This window comes from Rattus norvegicus, chromosome 7, assembly GCF_021556685.1.
Source record: "Rattus norvegicus strain SHRSP/BbbUtx chromosome 7, alternate assembly SHRSP_T2T, whole genome shotgun sequence".
Lineage (NCBI taxonomy): Eukaryota > Metazoa > Chordata > Mammalia > Rodentia > Muridae > Rattus > Rattus norvegicus.
The window spans coordinates 62,134,821-62,157,420 of record NC_141540.1 but is presented as its reverse complement, the minus strand read 5'-3'; the positions used below and the strand labels follow the sequence as shown (position 1 = coordinate 62,157,420).

The 22,600-nt window shown below is 44.4% G+C and overlaps 1 protein-coding gene across 4 annotated transcripts in view; it reads left to right on the top strand.

Annotated features, from left to right (window-relative positions):
* Myrfl (myelin regulatory factor-like) overlaps positions 1-22,600 on the top strand; it is a 117,021-nt gene that overhangs the window by 71,131 nt on the left and 23,290 nt on the right. For 3 of the 4 annotated variants that reach the window (XR_015624187.1, XM_087557914.1, XM_087557915.1), the window contains exons 12-15: positions 4,536-4,644; positions 5,461-5,570; positions 18,183-18,370; positions 18,976-19,039. Coding sequence is in view for 3 of the 4 variants with exons in the window: in XM_087557914.1 (XP_087414040.1) it covers positions 4,536-4,644; positions 5,461-5,570; positions 18,183-18,370; positions 18,976-19,039 (471 nt within the window). In the remaining variant the exon portion in view is untranslated. The remainder of the gene's footprint in view (positions 1-4,535; positions 4,645-5,460; positions 5,571-18,182; positions 18,371-18,975; positions 19,040-22,600) is intronic. The other variant, NM_001432407.1, reaches the window with a different exon arrangement.

The following is a 22,600-nucleotide window of genomic DNA, read 5'->3' as shown; positions in this document are numbered from 1 at the left end:
GCATCCTTAAGACTGTTAAACATCTGTTCTAGGGGACTGAAGAGATGGCTCAGAGGTTAAGAGCGCTGACTGCTCTTCTAGAGGTCCTGAGTTCAATTCCCAGCAACCACATGGTGGCTCACAACCATCTGTAATGGGAGCTGATGCCCTCTTCTGGTGTGTCTGAATACATAGTGTACTCACATATGTAAAATAATGAATATCTTTTGTTTTGTTTTGCTTTAAGCCTCATTTTCCCTCCTATATTTATTCTTCTTCTAGCCACTGGAGGATCTAACCTGTTAATCAATCATTGGCCTCTCTTCCAGACTGCATTCTTTTCTTTCCCAGCATGCTGGGTTTTCTGAAGTGGGCGCGGTGAGGATTCCAAAGAACGGTTGTTATATCTGCTGATGTTCAGTTATGTTTAGTGCACAGCTGCCGCTCACATTAGGGTTGCTGTGACCTCCTCACTGGATGAGAACTCAGGACTAAAGGTTCTCACATACATTTCCAAATATCAGTTCTAAATCTTGAGCTTTAGTGAGACTTACTCCATCTGCATTTCTGGTTATACCAATTCAGACGCACCCTTGCTCTTGGCCACAGCAGTGGCTTAGGAGGTCTCAATAAGAAGTCTCAGTGGAACGTCCCAGTTTGATGGTCCTCCACCATCCTGGCTGCTGTCACCAGGCTTGTGCAGGATTTCATTGCCATTTGCCAAAAGTCACCACTTTTGCTCTTGGTTAAAGAAGACACGTTGCCTTAAATAAAAACTTCCCCGGAGCTTCTCAAATCCGTCCAGGAAGCTTTCTCTGTATAGGCAACATGCCCCCTCCCACTAATTCTGCTCACAGCCACCTGAGGGGATAAAGGGAATTGTAGAGTTGGGTAGATGACGGGAGATTAATCCTGACAGCATCAGCTCAGGACTTCAGCCCAGAGATATGCCCAGTTTCTGGTTTGCAATCTGTCTCCAGACTCAACTGTGAGCATTTTCCCCATGTTAAGAGCTTCTTCTAAGACCATACGTGTGGAACACTTTTTACCTGTATAAAACTAAGTAAACAGTAGTTTTGCTTCCATAAAATACATATCAGCAATGTGGCATGTTAAGAATTATATCGTATTAATATTGCGTTCTATCTGTATTTGTGAAATGGATACATCCCTAAGACATCTAGCTGTCCCATTTGCCACTTACCTCAGCTATGAGATAGATGGTGGTCGCCATTAGTGGCCTCATGGATCTGTGGACATCCTTTCCTCTCACTGACTCAGTTTCTCCAAACTTTTAAGGAGAGAGCTATGCTTTCTAGAAGGATCACAGACCACTTGTGTTGCTATAAAGAGATGCTGCTGTGTAATTTATACACAATAGAAATTTATTACTTGTAATGCTAGAGGCTATCCCAAGGAATCCCAAGATAAAGGCACTGACAGGTTTAACATCTGTTGAAGGCTTTGGCTAATGGCGTGCCAGGGCGTGGTGGCAACTGTCTTTTCACATGGTAGAAAGATGGAAGGGTGCAGGAGAAAGGGTGCGAGTCCTTACATTTTTGATGTTGGTTTTAGACAGAATCCCATTTGTCAAATAGATCGGGCTGGCCTCGAACTCACAGAGATAGACCTGCTTCTGCCTTCCGAATGTAGGGAATAGACTCATACACCCACACCCCACTCCTTATAGCTCTTTTGTCAATGAGCGTAGAGACCTCATGACTTAACCCCCTACTGTGGTATATTAAAATATTTAGGGAAATGCTTGTTCTAGCTATCTGGAGTCTTTTGTGGTTCCATATAATTTTTAGGATTTTTTTTCCTATTTCTATGAAGAATGTTGTAGGGATTTTGATTGAGATTGCATTGAATCTGTAAATTGCTTTTGGTAGAATGATCATTTTCTTTTTTTCTTTTCTTTTTTTTTTTTTTTTTTTGGTTCTTTTTTTCGGAGCTGGGGACCGAACCCAGGGCCTTGCGCTTCCTAGGCAAGCGCTCTACCACTGAGCTAAATCCCCAGCCCCGAATGATCATTTTCACAATATTAATTCTACCAACCTATGTCCATGGGAGGTCTCTCCATTTTCTAGAATCTTCTTCAAACTCTTGGGAGGTTTAAAGTTTTCATTGTAGTGGTTTTCCCCCTCCTTGGTTAGGGTTGTTTTAGTTCTTTATTATTATTATTACTATTACTATTATTATTATTATTGGATAATTTTTCTAATTTCTTTCTTAGCAAGTTCATTATTGCGTAGAAGAAAACACTGATTTTCCTGTGTTGTTTTTTGCTTTCTGCAGTATAACTGAAAAGGTATTCTAGAAGAGTATGTAGAATAGGGTGATCTGTGGAGAAGGATAATTTTAATTCTTATTTTAACCAGCTTACAGTGTTCTCTTCTCTGACTGCTAAGACTCAGAGCATTGTACTGAATGTGAGGGGGACCCCTTATCTCATCCCAGACCTTACAGGAAATATTCCCAGTTTCCCCCACTTACACAACACTGGCTACAGGTCTGTTGTAGATAACCCCTATTATTTTGAGGTATACTCAATTTATTCCCAATGTGTCTAAGACTTTTATCATGAAGGCATACTAAATTCTGCCAAATGTCCTTTCTGTATCTACTGAGGAGATCTATGATTTCTGTAAGTCTATTAATTGTGTATTACACTTCCTGGTTTGCCTATGTTGAACCAACCCTGTTTACCTGAGGTGGAGCCCGTTTGGAATCTTACTATGTTCTTGAATTCAGTTTGTGAGATTGGCTGACACTCTGCATCTCTTGTCACAGGGAAATTGGTCTTTTGTATTTAGGTCCTCTTTCAGTCTTTGATTTTGTTATTATGATAATGCAGGCTTTGTAGACTAGATTTGATGGAACCCTTTCTCTTCCTGATTTGGGCTGGCAGAGTACTGTTCCCCCAAACTGTTACTTTGTAACCCTCGAAGGCCAGAGAGGGAAAGTTGCTGTTTTCTGGATGACTCTGGCTGCAGTGTATCCTTGCGCTTCCTGGGTCAGGTTTGCAAATCTCTCTGAGATCCCAGGAACTCACATTCCTACCTCTGTGAAGCTGAGCTGTGGATGCTGATTCAGGTGGGGCCCTGACATGATCCTTGCTTTATGGATGACAGCTGCCCTGGATAGGATTTGGGACAGTGGCAGCTACACTGACTGCTACTGTTCTTTACAGCTATGCACCAGTGGAGTGGTGCGGATGCAGAAGAAGCAGGCAGTCTGTGTGGTCGATGGACACTGCAGATCTCTTTGTGGTAGAAACTCATGGATGACACAGCTTCTGGAGGTGTTTGCTAGAGGTGGCATTTAAGGTTGACTTGGAGAGAGCCCAGGCCAGTGCACCATATCCCAAGTGGTCAGTGTGGCTGCCATAGCAGGTGCCAAGTCAGACCTAGGAGGAAGTTCACAGAGAGTGGGCCACACATTTGCTAATCAGTGGGCCCTGCGGTGAGAAGCTTGCCTGTAGTACAGTAGGGCTGCCCTTCTTCTTCCCCAACTGTAATAATCCACTCACTTAGAGATGGCTTCTAATCTGCCATTTTACCCAGAAGTCACTGGGTGATATATTTCTGATTGCCCAAATACCATTGATTTCATAATCCAGCAGTATTCTAAAGAAAAACCAGAGAACATACAGACAAGTAGCTGTTTTTTTAATCAAACTAATATCATTATAATTAGATACAGCTGTTTGTGAATTTATCAAACAACCCAATCCTTCACATTAAAGGGGATCTTTCGAATCAAACATTTAGTTTTAGGGAAGATTAACTTCACCATCTTTCTATCAACTTTCTGGGGACCAATAAATTTCTTTGAGGACTTGGCAGTGGCAATTGGGGACATCATTAGACCCAATAGCAGGGGACAAGGGTATCTATGCTGACCTGTACCCTGAGAGGTTTAGGGAGGGAGAATCCACTGAAAGAAACTCAGTCCAGCAAATGTCCAAAGTAACTCAAGAGTGTGGGATCCCTCCTCACCTAGAGGTTGTCTTTGAACTGGCAACGCAGTTTCAGTTTGTAAGTAGAGGCTGGGCCACACAGCTGTGGACACAGTTGAGCAGGACTTCTTGGTATCCTGGGCAGAATCCTTGAACTTTCCAGAGGAGACAAGAGCAGCGTAGGCGGCTCCTTGGCCCCATAATTTAGACTCGAATCCCTGGCTCCGTTTATCGGAGCAGCGGTTCTCAACCTTCGGAATGCTCCAACTCTTTAATACAATTCCTCATGTTGTGGTATTCCCCCCCCCCAACAAAATTATTTCCATTGCTACTTCATAACTGTCATTTTGCAAGAATTATGAATCGTAATGTAAATATCTCTGTTTTCCCTTGGGCTTCTGAGGGTCGCGACCCACAAGTTGAGAACCATGTCGGAGACTGGCGTTTACCAGTGTGGATCTTAAGGCTTTGTCTTCTCTGAGGAGAACGTTTCTCATCTTCCCGTCAGTCTTCCGCATCTCTCAGGGTCATGCTGCGCATTGATTTGAATTAACAATCTAACCAGGTGAAATTTGCTCTCCTTTAATTAAACCAGGTTGACACGAATGAACAGCTGAGAAGAATAGCGCAGATGAGGATTGTACAGTACGACTACAAACCTGAATTTGCGTCTGCCATGGGGATAGACACTGCCCACCAAACAGGTACAGACTCAGAACCTTCCTTAACTTTCTGTGGCCGGCTACGGCTATGGGAGCTTCTGCTTGTCTGTTTATCCTGAGCTTCTGCACTCACTCTCCGGGCTGCCGAGCTAACGCATCCTCTGAGAAACTCACAGTCATTGGAACAGGGAGAATGTGTGGGTTACCTTTCATGTAACACCCCCACGCTGTACCCCTAAGTCCTGGTAGAAGATTTTGAATATATTGCTTGTGAGGTAAGGGTACAAGGGCCAAGAGGAACACAAACTGTGTGAAGGGGGAGAGGAGTTGGGATGGGGATGGGGACGAGGGTGGGGGTGGGGGCCTGGGTAGTCTGGGGATGAAGATGAGAGATGGATAAAACTGTCTAAGAACATCAGCACCGTGATGCTCGTTCCTTAGCCTGGGAATAATAAGCAGGAACACGGAAGGACCAATGTCTCCTGTAGGAACATAATGAATCAAACTAGCAACATGCCTCCTTCTATGTATAGGGATGTAACAGTATTTATTTACCCTTCCCACCCCACCCCCCAGTCCCGGTTAGGCAGGGACTTAAGAATGAGAGGTGGGGAGGAAGGGAAGGAGTGGGCACTTCTAGTCCATCGCCTTAACCACTCGGCCACGACTACAAGTGCATGGAGTGGGCACTTCTACTTTCAATTCTGTGGTGGTTCTCACCTCAATTATAGATCAAAGCAAAAGCGAATCATCTCTTTCCAAAGAGTTTCCATGGCCGTCAGTATTCCATTCTGATGCAGGAAATCCTGCGAGCATTTCCCCACCCCCGTTAACCCTGTCGAACTGTTTTGTGTGTAGGAATGATTGCCCAAGAGGTGCAAGAGATCCTGCCCAGAGCTGTGAGAGAGGTTGGGGGTGTCACCTGTGGAAATGGGGAGACGCTGGAGAACTTCCTCATGGTGGATAAGGTAACCAATGACTCCATAGGTGCCTCCAGCCAGCTACGGCTGTCACCCGCTGCTACACCCCTCTGCAGGCTGCACAAGGGGCCGACACAGTTTACCCAGAGATGGGGCATGAAAAGGATCACTCACTGAGCTGTAGAGAGAATTGGTACCAATTTTCACACAATATATTTCCGGCATATAACAACAACAACAACAACAACACAATAGCAACAACAACAACAACAACACAATAGCAACAACAACAACAGGCCTCAGAGGGGCAAAGGACTTGCAATGGTCAGAATTTCCTTTCACCAGGGATTATTGAAGGAAAACTGGCCCAGGCAGAGTTCACTTTGCACGGCTATTCTCAAAACAAGGTCCAGACAGCACAGGAAATGTTAACAAAAAGCTCAATCATACCTTGTCTTTAAAAACAGAAAACTACAGGTGGAGGGAAGGCTCAGTGGTTAATGGCACTCGCTGATCTTCCAGAGGACCCAGGTTCAGTCCCAAGCAACCACGTGGCAGCTCACAACCATTGGCAGTGGCGGTTCTGGCCATCCTGTCCTCACCCCGCACACAGACACGTGGAGGCAAAATACTCACACACACAAAATAACAAGCTAACTAAAAGCAAAATAAAATGAGAGAACTATAGCTCATAACAAAATACTCGTGTTCTATAATACAAGGAAAATTATAATTCTTCAATGTGCTCCTCAGAATAATTAGTGATTAAACAAGATGTTGAGATTTTTACAGGGTGTGTGTGTGTGTGTGTGTGTGTGTGTGTGTGTGTGTGTGATGAAATCGTGCTTAAATTCCACAAAAGGATCATAAAGTGGGTCATTTTTACAGTGCAATTCATGAGTCTCATCCGTTTCACCAAGCAAGGGCTTGCCTGAATTCTTTGATATTCAAATTGTTCTCTGTTGAAGGATGCCCTCATGGCTCTACATTAACCCCCCCCCCCTTGCTGGATAACTGGTCGAAGTCAGGCAGTTCCTCTCTTGGCAATGCAGTCTGTGTGATTTCAGTAGTTCTGTAATACTGTGTCTGTCAATCTTGTGATATCCTGCTCTTTTGCAAGGCTCAGAAATTACTCTGCCGCCAGCTGGATGTGCACCGAGTGATTTAGGTATGAAAAGGAAGGCAAATTGCCATAGGGATTTTTTTTTTTCTTTTAGCAGTGGGCACGGATGTTTAAGTGGAGACTAATTTATACTTTGTCAGTCAGTTCATTCGGGAGTGCTTCTCAAACTTCAAAGTGCACACAGCCCACTGGGAGTCTCCCTGAAATGCTCTTTCTGATCTGGCGGTAAGAGTGTTCGTCTATGACCTCCGCATCAGTTCAGTTCCTGCCTCTGGGTTCCCGCCTTGAGTTGCCCGGGTTTCTCTTGGATGATGGACTGCAAGATGAAATAAACCCTTTCTTTTCCAGCTTGCTTATGGCCATGGCGTCTATTACAGTAATAGAAGCCCTAACTAAGACACCCTTCCCCTTTCTCCAGGTTGTGTCCTGCCCCTCTTAATCACCCACCCAGACGCCTCCTCTTTGTGAGCCCCTCTTTTACTAGACGTTTTTCTCTCATCCTCCAACCCAGTATGTTTTGGCCCCAGAGCTGTCGAGTGTTTCCTATTCCTAAAGACTTTTCCCAGACAGGGGAAGACTTTCCCAGGCAGTCTCTTCTGGACTTCACTGCCTAGGTCTGAAGTGGTCTCTGCACCACATCACTTTCTTTTATGAGGTTCATGGTTATTCCAGGGTATACAGTGACTATGCACAGACCCTGCTGTCTTAGGGTTTCTATTTCTGCACAAGAAGCAGCTGGATCTCAGGGAGGCATTTCCACAAGAGAGACTTCTTTCTCTGTGCTACCTCCAGCTTGTGTCAAGTTGGCACACAAAACCAGCCAGCACACCTACCTACCCCTCAGCTGGACTTCTTTACTGAGGATAGTGTACACTCCCATTCATAGCCTCTTGGAGGGTATTTGTACCCTACTGAAATTATCTGTAGATTTACTTGTTCTTTGTCAATTCTCTAAATAGTTGTGTGAGAGCAGAAATCTATATTTTTCAAAATGATTCTCTGGTACTTTATCCTGGTTTTCACCCTAGGGCTTCAAGCTCTAGGAACTGAACCAATTATTGGACGCATGGGTTGACGAGTTCTGCGATGTCTTGGTTGATCCGGCCTCTCCACAGCCTTGGGTTCCATCCTATCTGCTGTCATCTGGAGGTCAGAGAACTCTTATATCCCGTGCGGACAAGTCCAGGGTCCAGTAGGCTGTAGATATTCTAGGAAGGGTTTCTTTAGATTAATGCTCCATTTCTGAAGCTCAGAGAAGGGAAGAGAAGTGATTATTTGCATTAGAAAATCTGATGAAATGGTTTTCTGGGGAAGACGAGTTCAGATTTCCTTGAGATGTCAACTGAACACCCAAGATGAAAATGTCCAGAAGGCTGTGTAGGTTGTGGGACTCTAGAGAGCAGCTGGGGGCAGAGAGGAGGCGGTAGCAAAATTGTGAAGAGGCCAGGAAAGGAGAGATTATGGATGAAAGTCACAGATGAGAAGCCTGTGGCCCCGTCTGGCCTGAGGGTAGCATTTCTCTCATAGTTAAAAAAAACAAAAACAAACAAACAAAAAAACCCCTTTCAAATCTGTTGTCTATATTTAAAAATCATATATCTTCCCATGATTTTTTAGACCCTTGTCTCCTGTGAAATAGCAGTTCTGAAAACATAGGGCTGGGGTGACGCTCCTAGCAGGGGCTTTGAGCTCCATGTTGCAGCTTCCAGTTATCTGTGTGGTGGTGAAGCAAGAGGAGCAGTGTGAGCATTTGTTAGCAGCCTTCAGTTGAGGATGAGCAGCAGTTCTAACCTTCCTAACACTGCGACCCTTTAACACAGGGTCGCAGTGTCATGGTGACCCCCTAACCGTAAAATCATTTCTTTGCTACTTCATAACTGTCATTTTCCTACCGTTATGAATCATAACCTAAGTATCTGTGTCTTCCAATGATCTCAGGCAACCCCCGGGAAAGGGTTGGTTTACCTCCCAAAGTGGTCGTGACCCACAGGTTGAGAACCAGTGCAGTAGAGACAGAGGGCAGAGGCTGAGAGGATGGGGCAAGTCAGGAAAAGACATGGTAAGGACAGCACCCCAAACCCAAGTTATGAGGACCAGTAAGGAAGAGGGAGGAGGGAGAGCCCATGGGAGGAGGGAGAGGCCATGGGAGGGTCTAGCTAGGACTAAGCTGGCAGTGGGTACTGGATGCAGGCAGCCTTTCTGCTGTGAAACACCGCTTGGCTGGGTGTGGCACTCCATGCCTGTAGTCTCAGCACTTGGAAGGCTGGAGCAGGAGGAGCGCAAGTTCCCGGCCTGCCTAGACTGAATGAAACCCTATCTCAGCAAACAAACAAAAACAACCCACCGGACTGTTGGTTGGCACTCGTGCAAAGCACTAATGTGCCATCCGACTTTCTAAACTTTGCTATTATTATTGAGTGAGATCGACTTTTTCTTTCTGTGATTAGGGAGAGCTCTGTGGACCCCCCCCTTTTTTTTTTTGGTTCTTTTTTTCGGAGCTGGGGACCTAACCCAGGGCCTTGCACTTCCTAGGTAAGCGCTCTACCACTGAGCTAAATCCCCAACCCCTGTGGACCCCTTTTTTGGAGTTGGTACTTAGAGTCCTCTTATGAATTTGGTCCAGCCCTCTAGTCATTTCTTTTTCTCGTGTGTGTGTGTGTGTGTGTGTGTGTGTGTGTGTGTAGGTGTGTAGGTGTGTAGGTGTGTAGGTGTGTATGAGCAGGAGAAGAGGAGAAGAACCTTCCCTTTGTTCTCTCATCCCTTCCTGGTACTCTTTTACAAAGCTAATCTCCTGTAGCTCTGCTCATAGCTGTAGGCCGTGCTGCTCGTTTTTCCTCTTGGTGTTTGGCCTTTGTGGTGCTAATAACAATTTTAAACTCTATACTTACTTGTATAGTTTATTCTGACTAGTGGGCAGTTTCTCCGTTGAACAGTGTCCTCTGAAGGCGGGAGCTGTGTCTGCGGTGTCTGGTTTGTTCCCTCCTGCTGCCGAGCCTAACACAGCAGGAGCGTGTCCTGAAGAAGGGTCGATTCTGTGCAAACAGTGGATGAGAAAGTCTGTGGGGTTGGGGATTTAGCTCAGTGGTAGAGCGCTTGACTAGCAACCGCAAGGCCTTGGGTTCGGTCCCCAGCTCCGGAAAAAAAAGAAAGGAAAAAAAAAAAAAAGAAAGAAAGTCTGTGGGGTGGGAGCAGTCAGTAACGACGCGCATGCTTCCGGCGGCACAGGCGTGGGTGGGTGTTAGGAGAGCTTATCAGAATTGGTTCCGTTCTTCCACCACGAGGGTCCCAGAGAATGAACTGGGATTGCCGGGCTGAGCAATCAGAACCCTCACCTCTCGAGCCATCTCAGCGGCCCGGGTGAGGAACTCGTTGCTGTTCTCCTAGCAAAGGTAGTTGACCGGACGACAGCTCCTATCTTTTGAGTTTCCCCAGTTCTTGCTGATCACCTAATCACAGCAGATTGTGAAACATGGAATGAGACCCGTGACCACCTACATCAGGAGTAAAAGTCAGACGCCATGTTGGCCATGTATGCTTGCTGGCTGAGTTTGGGTTCTGACACTTGCAGCTCTTTTGAAAAAACAAAGAATGCCTTCTGAGTTACTTCACGGTGTCCGTGTGTCCCTCTGTGCAGTATCAAAATTATTCTTCTCTAACATTAGCAGTAATTTTTTTTTGTGACAGTTTTTTTTTTTCTTATCGCAACTGTGAAGTTGTGGTTCAGCTGAGGTATTGGACCACATTTGCGGCTGGACAGAGCTAAGGAATTGAATCAGGTTCAGTTGTTTATAACCAAGGGTGATAATCAATAAGAAAACCTTGCCAAGTGCTTCGGTGTAGAGTATATGCTCTTGCATTAATAAATTCAAACCTTTCCATGGAGACTAGACATGTCTATGAAGAAATTGTTCCCCGAGCATCCAGATACACATTCCTGGTCAAATACTCTCAGAGAGCCACTCTTACCAGGGTCAGGGGCGTTTACAACTAGTTTTGAACGTCCTTACAAGTTTCACTGACATGCCGGACAAAAGTCAGAATTTTAAGTCTTTCAGCGAGAGTTGATCGCACTAACAGATCCTAGAAATCTCTGTGAAGTCAGGACAGGCCATGATTATAAGCAGTAAGGAGTAATAAATTCCCCCTGCATCTTTACTACTTCCTAAAATAGAAAAACACGTGAAATATCTCCCTGCCTATAGGACACCTACAAGATCTATGATGCTGAAAACTATGAGCCGGAGAAATAAGAGCCGGCCTTTTATCATCATTGACACATAACTAGGCATGGGCAGCAATCGCTTATATCTCCTAAGACAGGATTAGAAATCCCTCGGGGAAGGCATTGAGGAAAGAGTTGATTAGTAGTTTAGGGAGGATCTTACCATTCTTCACTGCCTGCCTCGGTTAGAGCTAAGTCACAGTGTATTGAGGGAAACCTTTTCTAAAAAGAAGCAGAGAAAGGAGAGGGTGTGTGCAGGGTGTGGTGGAGAAAGGGGGCAGGGCTCAGGAGCTGTAGGATAGTAGATGGCCTGGGGGTGGGTGTAGGACAGTAGATGGATGGATGGGCTGTGTGCGAGCTGCTGGGGGAAGAGGTCACAGGGAATGAACAGCAGTGTGATTTGGGTCACTGATTGGATATCTACTGATCACATGGCCCACTGTGAATATTACCCTTGTTGTCGCTTAATGTAATCTAAGCTTAGTGAGCAATAGTGGAACATCCATGATGTCTTCGAATCATGGAATGTTCTTTTCTCTTTTTTCTTTTGTTTTTTTTTTTTTTAAAGAGGACCAGCCTCCTCTTCCTCCTCCTCTCCTTCTTCTTCCTTTTTAAAGATTTATTTATTATATATAAGTACACTGTTGCTCTCTTCAGACACACCAGAAGAGGGCATCAGACCCCCACTATAGATGGTTGTGAGCTATCATGTGGTTTCTGGGAATTGAACTCAGAACCTCTGGAAGAGCAGTCAGTGTGTTAACCACTGAGCCATATCTCCAGCTGGGAATGCTATTCTTATCTTCATTATTTCTGCTGTAGTTTTACTAAACACAAGGAAAGCCTGAACCTATGTCAGAAACCCTAGAACAGTTTCTGTCAGAAGATCTTTTAATTTTTAAAGAAAACATTTTTTAATGAATCTTTCCTCCTCTTCCTCTTTCTCCTCTACATCATCACCACCACCACCACCATCATCACTGTTACTTTGATGCTGTACCTCTGAGTGTAGGTGCCCGAGAAGGCCGGAAGTTAGAGGCATCAGATTCCCTGTGGAACTAGAGTTACAGGCAGCTCTGAGGGGTCACGTGGATGCTGGGACTCAAACCCGCATCCTTTGCATGAGCTGTATTTGCTTCTCACCACTAAGCCCTCTCTCCACTGCCCCCAAATAGTTTTAGTATACACAAAATTAGAATAGTAATTATCTTAGTTAGGGTTTTATGGCTGTGAAGAGACACCATGAAGATGGCAGCTCTTAGAAAGCACATTTAACTGGGACTGGCTTACAGGTTCAAAGGTTCAGTCATTATCATCAAGGCGGCATGTAGGCAGACATAGTGATGGAGTGGTAGCTATCTGAGACTTCTACATTTGAATCTAAAGGCAGCAGGAAGAGATAGTGAGCCACTGGGCCTGGTTTGAGCTTCTGAGACCTCAAAGCCCGCCCCAATGACGCACTTCCTCCAACAAGACCACACCCACTCCAACAAAGCCACACCTCCTAATAATGCCGCTTCCTGTGAGCCCGTGGGGGCCATTTTCCATTCAGACCGCCACAGTAATGAAACCTCCAGCCTTCTCATTCAGAATCCAGAGTATATTAATTATTTTTCTCATTGCTGTAACAAAATACCTGACAGAATTTACTTAAGGGAGGAAAGATTTATTGTGACTCAGGTTTAGTACCTGGTGATGGGGTAGCTCATGGCAGCAAGCAATACTGCATGAGGCAGCAGGAGATGACGACTCAGGCTACAGGTAGCCTGGGCCACACCCCTCAAAAGTCCATCCTCAGTGACTCGCTACTGGAAGCTCTGTGCCCATCCCAAGGGTGACCAAGACTCATAGCACTGCCCACCAATCAGTCAACCAAGTGTTGGAGCGTGTGAGTCTACAGCGGGCATTTTAAACTCCAGTTCCAACCTGCTACAAATTCTTACCTTTCTCCAACTAAATTATTTAAACTGAGTTCCAAAGTTGTATCATTTTATTATAGATACTTTATATATATATATGTCTGTCTGTCTCTGTGTCTTTGTCTTCTGTCTCTCTCTCTGTGTGTGTGTGTGTGTGTGTGTGTGTGTGTGTGTGTGTGTGTGTGTGTGTGTTACAGCACATGTATTTGGAAGCCAGAGGTCAGTCTTGGCTCTCATTCCTCAGAAGCACCATCAACCTTGTTTTTTGAGACAGGGTCTCTCGCTGACTTGCTGATTGCTCTAGAGTGTCTGTCAGAGAGTCCTAGGTTGCCTGTCTCTGTCTCCCTAGAGTTATAAGTATGTATCACCATGCCTGCCTGGCTCTCTCTCTCCCCTAGAGTTCTGGGTGACTAATTTGCATTTTTGTGGTTGCACAGTCAAGGCTTTACCTGGAGCTCTGTCTCCCCAGCCTGACAACATTTTTCTGAAAAGGAAGGAGCACTTCTTAAAAATGGAACTGCAGGACTGTTATCATGTAGAAAAATTTACCGATTATGGTAAATGTTACAAGAGTTGGTGCTGAGCTTTCACAAGTGTTTTTGTTTTGTTTGTGTAACACAACAGGCATGCACAGGAGCATCTGGTTTGGGCAGCCATTAAGAATAATTTTTTAAGTTCCATTGTTGGAGGGGGGTAGCAAACAGTGATAGTCTGTCATTCCTTACTTAGTCTTTGGCATTCTATTAAGCGAAGGACACGTTCCTCACTAGATAGTTGATATTTAGTGGAGTAAGCAACAGTTCGTTCCTTCCTCTATTTATGAGTGCTCTGAAGAAAAGCTAAACTTCAATGTCTTCTGATGGCAACCCATAACGTTTTTAAGTTGGGTATGACCATGGGTCCTTTTAAAACAAATACGGTCCTTTGATCTGTTCCAGCAGTTTGTCCTTTGATGTTCTCCGGCCTCTTCAGGAGGTTGCTGCTTACTCTGACAGTTGTGGGCTGCCATCCTCTGCCTCCTCAGAGAGGTGTCTGAGCTCTCTCTTCATACCCTGCCTGCCCCAAACCTGGGACTACTCCTCACAAGATTCCTGGTTCCCTTCAGTGAGTGGTATTTAGAGACCATAATGAATGTGCTGTTAGTGGATCAGAAATGTCTTTCTTTAAAAAAATTAGATATATTTCTTTATTTACATTTCAAATGTTATTCCCTTTCCCAGTTTCCTGTCCATAAGTCCCCCCACCCCTTCCCCCTCCCTCATATGGGTTTACCCACCTATTTACTCCCTTACTTCCCCAACATTCCCCTACACTGGGGGTCCAATCTTGGCAAGACCAAGGGCTTTCCCTTCCACTAGTGCCCCAACAAGGCCATTCTCTGCAGTTGGAGCCTGGGTCAGTCCATGTATATAGTCTTTCGGTAGTGGTTTAGTCCCTGCAAGCTCTGGTTGGTTGGCATTGTTGTTCTTATGGGGTTGCAAATTCCTTCAATTCTTTCAATACTTCCTCTAATTCCCCCCAAGGGGGTCCTGTTCTCAGTTCGGTGGTTTGCTGCTAGCATTGACCTCTGTATTGGACATGCTCTGGATGTGTCTCTCAGGAGAGATCTATATCCGGTCCCTTTCAGCATGCACGTTTTAGCTTCATAATGTCTTTTTATTATACTTGTTCATGGGCAAAGATAGGAAATAGTTTTCCTCCAAGGAGATGGAGTACATCAGGAATCCACGCTGATACTTGTAATGTAAACCTAGAGTTGCTAGCTGGATCTTAAACTTTTGGTTTTGTGTTTATATATTTACCTTCAATACTTAAGAACTGAAGGTCTCTAACACAATCATGCATCTGTTATGTCCAGTTAGAATTGTGTGTGGTATGTGTGTACCTATAATCTTTCACTGTTATTACTTACAGTATTATTCTTAAAAGTTTTCATTGCTAATGATTTCTAGTTTCTGTGAGGAATATATCTTTCTAAGAAGGACTAGTCAATCAGTGTTTTGAAAACACATTTAAAATAAATCCTTTCTGTAAGATAAGACCAGAAATTCAATTGCATGTTGTATTTATTTCTTTGCTTTTGAAAAATAAGTTGCTTTTTTAGTATAATAATGGTTCTTCATTATTAATAAATACCCACATTATTTTTTCTTTCTTTGTATTTTATTGTATTTTTATTTTTTGTAGTCTTACAAAGCAGTTAAGATTCCAAATGGGAATTTCATGTGTACTCCATTTGGTTGATTTTTGAACCCCAACTCCCCCTATCTCCCTGCCCCTTTTCTGCTGCCTCTTTTACCCCCAGCCTCTCCCTTTACTTGGCTCTGTTGTCTTGTCTTCCAGTCACATTGAGTCCCTTGCTAGTTTCGTGGCCTCTACCCAGTTAGTCTCCCACCTGATATATGTATTTAGCAATTAGAGGGTATATTCACATGCGAATGAGAACATAAGGTAAAATACCCACATTATTTGAAAGGCAAATTTAAATAGCTGTGCACATATATAATATATTACACATGACATATACAATGAAGGTTTATTCTGACAGCCTGGTTTTATTCATTTTGCCTGCCTTGCTTCTTCTTTTCCAGTATGTATAAAATTTTAAATTATAACTTAAATGGAAAATACCCTCCTTTCTAGAGACAATGGATCACCTGTGTGCACCTCCCCACCTTTTTCCTCCCTCACGGTCACTCTTTGCCGTGCATCGGTACCGGAAGGTCCTCTCCTCCCTCCTGAGGTGCAGTTGCTGCTGTGCAGTGCTCGCCTTCATCCTGGAGCCTCTCTGACAGTGTTCGGGTGATGTCAGTCACTCCCCACTATCCTGTATTTTACCAGTCAGTCCAGGGAAGATATTTCTGGAAGTGGGTATTACTGGCTCAGGAAATAAACGCACGTGTAGTTTTAATAGGTTATTGCTAAATCTGCCCCACTGTGTGTTTTATCACTACGGTATTTTAGATAGATTTTAAAAAGGCTATCGAATAAGATTTTCAGAGAAAAACACTTTTGGGGGTAAATTTTAGAATACAGGTACACACACACACAAAATCACACATATGCACATACTTACACACACATATATACACAGATATATACACAGACACATACACACACACTCATGAACATATACACATACTTACATACACATCTACACACTTACACATACACACATCCACACACTCACACAGACATACACACATTCACACATTCATACATACTCACACTCACACACATGTATACATACCCACACACTCACACAGCCACACACTTAAACACATATACACACTCACACATACACACATTTACCACTCACACATACACACATACACACACACATACATACATACCCACACTCATATACATATACACATACCCACACACTCACACATACACACTTACACAGACATACACACATTCTCACATACACACACTCACACACATATATACATACCCACACTCACACACATACATACCCACATACTCACACAGCCACACACTTAAACACATATACACACTCACACATACACACATTTACATTCACACACATAGACACACTCACACATACACACACTCACACATACACACACTCTCACATACACACAGTCACACCACATTCATACAGATATATACATACTTACACACTCACATATATATACACACATATATGCACACATACTCATACACACACACACACACACACACACACACACTCAAACACACACCCTTAAAGCAAACACAAGCCTCAGAGATGAACCTGTTGGTCTGTTGCTTCCCAAAGCCTTTCTGCTTTTCCAAGCTGCTAACTTGGCACCTCTCAGTTTGCCTGCTGTCATTTGCTATTTAACAAAGAATCAACACAATGGCCGCCCACACACTCTCCATTCGGGTAGAGAGATAGCAAGCAACACCCAATATGGGCAAACGGCCAACTGACAGGATCCGAGGGCTTCCTTAAACCCTCTCAACTGGCTGGGAATTTACAAGATCTTTCAATGCTTCTCGAGACAAATGTTGTCTCAAAACAAACTGAATCTTAACTCTGGAATGTTCCGCTCTGAGCCTCTACTGTATTACCATATACCTCTCCGTTGTCCGCACCGTATTACTGTCCGCACCGTATTACCGTATATTCATTGTTCCAAATAACAGGTTTAACCAGTTCATTTCCATGCCTGTGAATACCATACTTTAATCCCCTCTTTCAGCAGTTGTTTTTGATGGTTTAAACCAAGAACGATTCAGTTTGCATGAGCCCCACAAACACACAACCCCAATACGTCCCAGCCATAGATAATCTTGGCCTCAGGGTCTTTGTCGTATGCTCTCTCTGTAAGACGCAGGCATTGCTTGGCACTTTGAACTTTTGAGAAGAGAGAAGAGGAAAGGTCATGGGGTCAGTGTGAGATCTGACAAGAGCTTGCCGGTGCTTTTTATTATGGCCAAGATAGACACGTGCTCATAGTAAGACCGAACCCTGGGTCGGGCAGGATGTGGCTTGGCCATCTTGGCTTTGGTGAGTTCTCCAGTCTTCTTTGTCGCTTCAGATGTTTTAGTGGCTTTCATTGAACAAACGGGGCTAAGTATGTTTTAAACATTCTGTTTGAGAGCCAGATTATCATCTGATTATACACGATCACTCCAGAGATGTTAAGGAGAAATGAAATCGCAAGAATTATTGTCACGCTTACAAATGGAAAGGCTGAAATCTCAAGAACTCATCCATTTTTTACCTGGTAGCGGAACTCAGTGAAAAGTTAGGATCTTTAGAGAAATGTTGTTGTTTTTATTTTATTTTTAAATTTTATTTTGGAGATGTGGTCTCTCTGTATAGCAGAGGTTGGACCTGGAACTCACTGGACAGCCCAGATTAGCTAGAACTCATAGTCATCCTCCTGCCTCAGCCTTCTGGATGTTAGAATTACAGGTGCATGCCACACCTGGCTAAAGCCTCCTTCAGGGCCTGAACAACTTGGTGCACATTTTATCGGGGAGAGCTGCTGTCGCTTCATAAGGGGATTTAGCAATGAACATACAAATCAGCCCATGGAAGCCTGGTCCCCTTTTCATTTTTTTTATGGGCCTTAAACTTACCACAATGGTCTTAGAGGATGTGTATTTGGACTTCATACTTGACAGTGTCCTTCAGTTCACTTTTCTTACTTCTGTAACAAAGACACATTTTTATTTTATTGCAAACTGATCAGATGCAGTTTTACGGCACACCTGGCAGTTTGGGTAACATGTTCTGAGTGTTCGAACCACTGCAGATTTCCCCAGAGTGAAGTAGAAATTGCGGGTACACGACCGTTTAAGGTGGCATCCTCTGCCTTTAGAGAGAGTGGTGGCCTCAAAGTCTATAGGTCTGCAGCTTGTACTGTGTTCCTTTCCAGGACCAGATCTTCATGGAGAACGTGGGGGCCGTGAAGCAGCTGTGCAAACTCACCAACAGTCTGGAAGAGAGAATAGAGGAGTTAGAGATATGGAACAAAAACCTGGTCAGGTTGAAACACCTCAGGAGCAGCTGGAAGTCCTCTGTCAGCAGCAGCGAAGCCAGTTCACTCAGGTCAGGTCAGACAAGGTAAAGGAGCCAGTCAGTTCGGTGGCTCCCTCTCATTGGAGACCACTCTGCCTGGCCTTGTGGGCAGAGCAACAGTTATACTCTGCGGTTCCCAGTCCTGCCTTGGAATATTTTGGGATGCCATCCTCCCCCTCCTGGATATCCTTGTTACTTTTTCTGTTGGTGCTTTTAAAACGAATGAATCATGAGGACTCCGTTTAAGCGCCTCAACCATTAGAGAAGTGCTAAGTATTAGCAAAAGGATGTCTGTCCCTTCAAGGAGAAGAGGTGGCCATTTCTAAATATGAAGGGAAGAATCATGTTTGATTTGGGGGTGGGAGAGCTATTTTATTGTCTGTTCTGACTACTTAAGGAATTAAATGCCATTTCCTGGGCTCTGGTTCTTTTAAGAAAAAAAAGTAATATTAATGCAATCATTAATGTTTACTTAAGCCACCCCCCCCACACACAAAAGAACCCCAATTGCTGTGGCTTTTCTTTTTTCAAATTATCGCTGTCCTACAAAAGAAAAGTCCCTCTGCTGGGTTCTGACAGCCTGGGCCATTGTCACATACCTCCTAGAGAGGCATCTGAATAGTAATCAATTCTCTCTCTCTCTTTTAAAGCAAATTTAGCAGAGCTGTCAGTGCATCTTCAGCAAGAAGGGCAGGTTCCACAAAGCCCACCAAGGTAAAGAGACTGAAATGTAAATGACCGGAGGTGCTGTCCTCCAAACAAAACACTGGAATGTAAATGGAAGTCTTAGTGAGCCTCCTGGGGTAGATCTGTCTCCCAGCTACTGGGGGATGGGTGTTGGGGGGGCAGTGGGAGGTGGAGGCCTAGAGATGGTGAGAGCAAAGCCTGCCTTTTGTTAGAGCCTGGGATCTAAAATGAGTCAGGATGAGCCTGGGCAACTTTGTAAGAGCCCTGTCTCAAAATGAAAACACAGAAGACAGGCAGTGCGAGTAGCTCACGGTAGAGCACTTGCCTCACACATGAGTGCTCCTGTTTTCAATCCACAGTAGCAGGTAATGCACGTACACACTTGCGAACACACAAACACACATACACACAGGTGCACACATTCACAGACACTGCACACACACACAGACACACATTCACACACACAAACACACATTCACACACACACACACTGCACATACACATACACACACAAACACACATTCACACACACACACAAACACTGCAATACACATACACACACATACACACAAACATATATTCACACACACTACACATACACACACACACACACACACACAAACACAGACACGTTTTAGAGAAGTTGACCAGCACCTTTTCCTTGGTCTGTTTCCCTCATTTGCATTCTTTGGCTGGTGTGTTATTGACTATTAATTGTTTTTTAAACAACAAAAGCCTAAAGAGTCCAGAACATGACCAGACCACTTCAGAAACAACCTACCAGTTATTGTTTACACGAACTGCCTCAAGTGAACCCCATCTCTTAAGGAACCCCATCCAACAGCCTTCACATGGGACATATACACATAGCATCTTTATACATACACACACACACACACACACACACACACACACACACACACACACACACACATATATATATATACACACATCGCTGTGAAACATTTATTCCTGGGGAGACATGAACAAATATGTCCTCACCTCGGATAACCAATGACAGACCACAAAAGTCCAACCTGGTGAACCAATTAGTTTTATAGGGGTTACTTATGGGAGTACGGGTGAGGGGTTACTTATAGGAGCAGAAATGCCTCAGAGACAGCTGCATCTGCAAAGTCACAGCAGCACAGGTGACAGCTCTCAGAGCTGGGGTCCTGGAGCTCACTGCACACCTGCAGGCAGCTTAGCACGTTGGGCAGTGTCCTATCTGGGTGGCTCTGTTATTCTGAGCCTTTTCTAGGCCCCCTGAGTGGCCTTTTGTTCATCTGCTTTGTTCAGAGGGCCTGGGCTCATCTGGGTGTCTTTTGCAGCTTGTCTTGTCTGTGAAAGTGCCACTCAAGGTCATAACTGATTGTATACTCAAGAGAGGGGGACCTAATGAATCTGGTCCATTTTGATGACTTTCTGAAGATAGTTTGAAGTTTTATTTCCTACCTTAAGGAGCTGTCCATGTAGAATGAAATGTTTCAGTTGCAGAGGAAAATGCTACTCCCGCCTCATGCACACACGTGCACATACATGTTCATGTATTCATTGATAAGCCATAAAGATATTTTGCGTAATTCCTAAGTTGCTTGATATTTTCCCCCTTTTTACATACGGAACAAATGGGTGGCACGGCACAGTGTTTAAAACCGCAGACTACAAAGCCGGAAAGTTTGAATTCAAAGTCTGTCTTCATGACATTTTAGCTATATGTCTCTGGAGAGAAACTTGGCCTTCCTCTGCCTTCTCTTGCCTCCGAGGATGGATTGGATGGTCAAGGCACCTTCCTCCAAGCATTGCTGAGCGGGATCGTGAGGATGCGCTACATTGGTGTGCACGAAGCACTCAGAATGCCTGGGACACAGCAAACGCTAGGCACACACTCACACTTGTTTAAGTTCTATTTATTATATATGTAGTGTTCTGCCTGCATGCATGCCTGCATGCCAGAAGAGGGCACCAGATCTCATTAGAGATGGTTGTGAGCCACCGTGTGGTTGCTGAGAATTGTACTCAGGACCTCTGAAAGGGCAGCCAGTGCTCTTAACCACTGAGCCGTGTCTCCAGCCCATACTCATGATTGTGAATGTTCCAAACCCACCATCATTGTGGTTCTCATGGTGTGCAGCAGAATGGTCCAGGGAGCTTGATAAAGTACAAATGATCACCCCTGTGCTGTCCCAGTAGCACTCTCTGCTTCTCTGATGTTGACCTCTCTTGCCTGGGACCAGGTGACCTTTTCTTCTAGAGGCCTCCTTGGGTCACTGGGGGAAAAGACATACACATAGGTGGAAAATGGTGCTCCTAGGCTGAGTGGTGAGTGCTACTGTGAACAGCTAATGGATGTCTAGGTGCTATGAAGAGTAGGTAGGACAGCACAACTCTCCCTGCTGGCCAAGACATCTGTCTATAGTGCTAATGCACTCAGTCAGAGTGCTCTGACTTTTCTCTATTTCTCTGTCTCCCAAATGCAGGCAGCTGGTATATGCAGAGGAAGGGAGAGAGAGGCCCTGGCAGTTCAAGATAGAATTCAGAATAAGTCAAAGAGGGAGCGAGGGGAGGAAATTGAATGGATACATATTTCTCACTCCCAATAAAACCCATTGAGACAGAGCTTGCCAGGGCACTTAGATATTTGATAGGTTCTATAGTAATCCTTAGGCGTGACCCAAATTGGAGAATTGCTCTGTTGTTAAGTCGACCCTCCTAATAACTCGAGAGGCACTCAGATAGTATTTTATTTTCCTATGTGAATGGTAAGGACAATGAGAGTCAATGATACGGAGGAGATGTGTCCAGGAATGACTCTCAGTCATTTACCAACGTGTGGTCAAAGGACGGTGAGCAAAATCGAGGGGATGCAAACGAGTCTGGCAGCTGCAGAGAGCAGTTTGATGAGGGAATACTTCTAAGAATTATTAATTCCAATCAACTCCACAAACTCCACCGAGTCCTCTCTTTGTAGGGTAGCACTCGCATCCTTAGAACACTCACAGTGAGGTGTAGGAAGGGGGCCAGTCATGGACTCTGTGACTTCCAGACTTGCTTCCAGTGACATCATGGAAAAAGGCTTTGTTCTAGTAGCCCGCAGGCTTGGGAGCTGGTTAAAAAGTTTAAGATCAAACACTTCCTTTTAGCATTGGAAATTATGTTTCTTAACCAGAGAGCAAATCCAAGAAATAACTAAAGGCCATTTTAAAGATATTTCTTAGTTGTTTCCACTCCTGTAGACAGCTCCTTTGAGCAAAAATCACGATTCTGCTCTGTATTGCGAGAAGGAAGGAAACAGTGCTCCCCGTTACTTCCTGCCCGTTCCCCATGTGCCAGTGTGTTTCCTTACCTTCCTAGAGACAGTGCTTACTGACTTCATATACTCAGTGGTTGTACGTAACAGCAGTCAGTAAATAGTCATTGAGTGGATGGAAGATTAACAGGACCCAGGCCCAGAGCTGTCCTCATTCAACGGAGGGGGAATGGGACCCTTATGCACTATAAGGTGTGTGTGGTAGGATTTTGTGCCACAAAATCTTTTCTATGGCTTCCCTGGCATTCTCCTGTGGGGATTTATTCCTTGATATCTGG